General features: G+C 37.4%; 1 protein-coding gene across 1 annotated transcript in view; it reads right to left on the bottom strand.

Annotated features, from left to right (window-relative positions):
- Positions 1-1,017, bottom strand: part of LOC107568519 (SPARC-related modular calcium-binding protein 2-like) — a 29,275-nt gene extending 28,258 nt beyond the window's left edge. The window contains exon 1 of the mRNA XM_016254485.1: positions 725-1,017. Coding sequence (XP_016109971.1) covers positions 725-796 — 72 coding nt within the window. The 5' untranslated portion in view covers positions 797-1,017. The remainder of the gene's footprint in view (positions 1-724) is intronic.
- Between the last annotated feature and the right edge of the window lie 874 nt (positions 1,018-1,891).

Below are 1,891 nucleotides of genomic sequence, written 5' to 3'. Positions count from 1 at the left end.
ATACGCTGTGTGCACTATAAAAACCCCGACGCCGCTAGAGAGCCCCCAGAAACCATAAAAACAAACCTGTGTGTGTGTGTGTGTGTGTGTGTGTGTGTGTGTGTGTGTGTGTGTGTGTGTCTGTGTGTCTGTGTCTGTGATTGTTTGAAAGAAAGCTTGTGGATTTCTGGTTACCCTCCTGAATTGCGAGTGCACAAACATCACTACTCTTAAGCCCAAATAGGATTCTCATGATTACTCATCTCACCTTACATAGTGTCTCAAGCTTCTTGTTTAACAAAAGCACAAGCACAAAGATGCACTGAGTCTGCAGCCGAACTCACAAAGCCCCATATCAATCTGCCACTTTTACTGTCCTTGGGTGAAAAACACAAAACATACTTGTCCAATAAAAATTAATTCTGGCTCTGATGACAAAACAGGGTGCCACAAAAAGGCTACCAGGTAAAACATTTTGTAGTGTATACACCTAAAGAGTAATTTTTGCTGTTTTTTTTTTGACATCATGTTAGTTATATATAGTAATAGAATAGTAATAGAATGCTATATAGTACATACATATCCATAGTATTACTGGACCTTGCTAAAGAACATTGAAACAGTCAGAGTCAGAAATGTTATAAGACACATATTTTTACATACAGACTATTAATATTTGTTCATAAACAATCGTTCTGTTAATGTGAGTGATTATAGATTGATAGTGAAGTGTGTGGTGACCCACCGTGAGCGCGGAGAGTTTGTGCGCTTCTCCTGCGTAAAGTGCGCAGAGCAGCAGCAGGACCGAGACGCGCATCCTCACAGCTCTCCAGACGCACCGAATCCACAAAAACTCACTTTAGACCCGATTGATTCTCCAATGTGACGCTTATTTCCTTAGATCCCGTCCCTTCACAGCTCTTGATGTGAGCTCGGTGGCGCCGGTGTGGGTTGTGTTCTGTGTGATTTCTCTGTGCGTAATGAAGAGAAGCGCACGGTTCGGACTGTCTTGACCCTCTGCTCTGCATAAATGTGTGACTCTCTCGCTCTCTCCCTCTCTCTGTGTGTGTGTGTGTTTATCGGATGCCCGTGCTGCAGTCGGGAGGTGAGTTTGGGTGGGATCTCTAACAGATGCTGGTAGCTGAGGGGGAAAAACTTCTGTCTTCTCCTCTGTTCTTTCTTCTCAACAACACACGTAAATCACTCTCTGTTTTGAATTGATAAGCTGAACTGAAGCTGAAGTGATAAGTTGTACTGGTATATATAATATAATATAATATAATATAATATAATAATCAAGAGGTAAATAGTTATATGACATTTCTGACTGGATATACCCTTCGAAAAAGAAGTTTATTCAAGTGTGCTATTAGTATATGTAACGTTTATTATTATTTATTAGCTCTAAAAAGGGGAATATTTATGACGAAGTGTTAAATAATTCAATGTTGTATTTAAAATTAGTTATTTATATTTTAATATTATATTATGCAGTTTTATTATTTTATAAACACATCTAAATTAAAAAAAAATTTTTTTGCTGAGATTTGATGCAGTGACACAATTTTGCATCGTGATTACGCAATGACATCGCGTCATTTAGCAACTTTTAGCAACAAATCAATCTTCCTTTAGTATTAGTATACTTCTTTTAAACTAAAAAATAGGAAAGTATACTTATAGTCTACTTTTTATGTACTTCTCAGAAATGGGCTTTATGTACTTCCCAGAAATATACTTAAAATTACATTTAAGTATACTTGACTTATAGCCTAATGTGTTCCTAGAATCCGTGTTTTCATTGTTATACTGTAGGGCACGCTAGTACACATTTTCTGTACAGAATTTCCAAAAACACAAGTAAAGAAGAAACCGAAACAACAGACGCTTCCACATGTAATCTAACACGATC

Source organism: Sinocyclocheilus grahami, unplaced genomic scaffold (genome assembly GCF_001515645.1).
Source record: "Sinocyclocheilus grahami isolate Dianchi unplaced genomic scaffold, SAMN03320097.WGS_v1.1 scaffold1253.1, whole genome shotgun sequence".
NCBI classification, from domain to species: domain Eukaryota; kingdom Metazoa; phylum Chordata; class Actinopteri; order Cypriniformes; family Cyprinidae; genus Sinocyclocheilus; species Sinocyclocheilus grahami.
The sequence above is the reverse complement of the archived record's forward strand: the minus strand, read 5'-3'. Positions and strand labels throughout refer to the sequence as shown.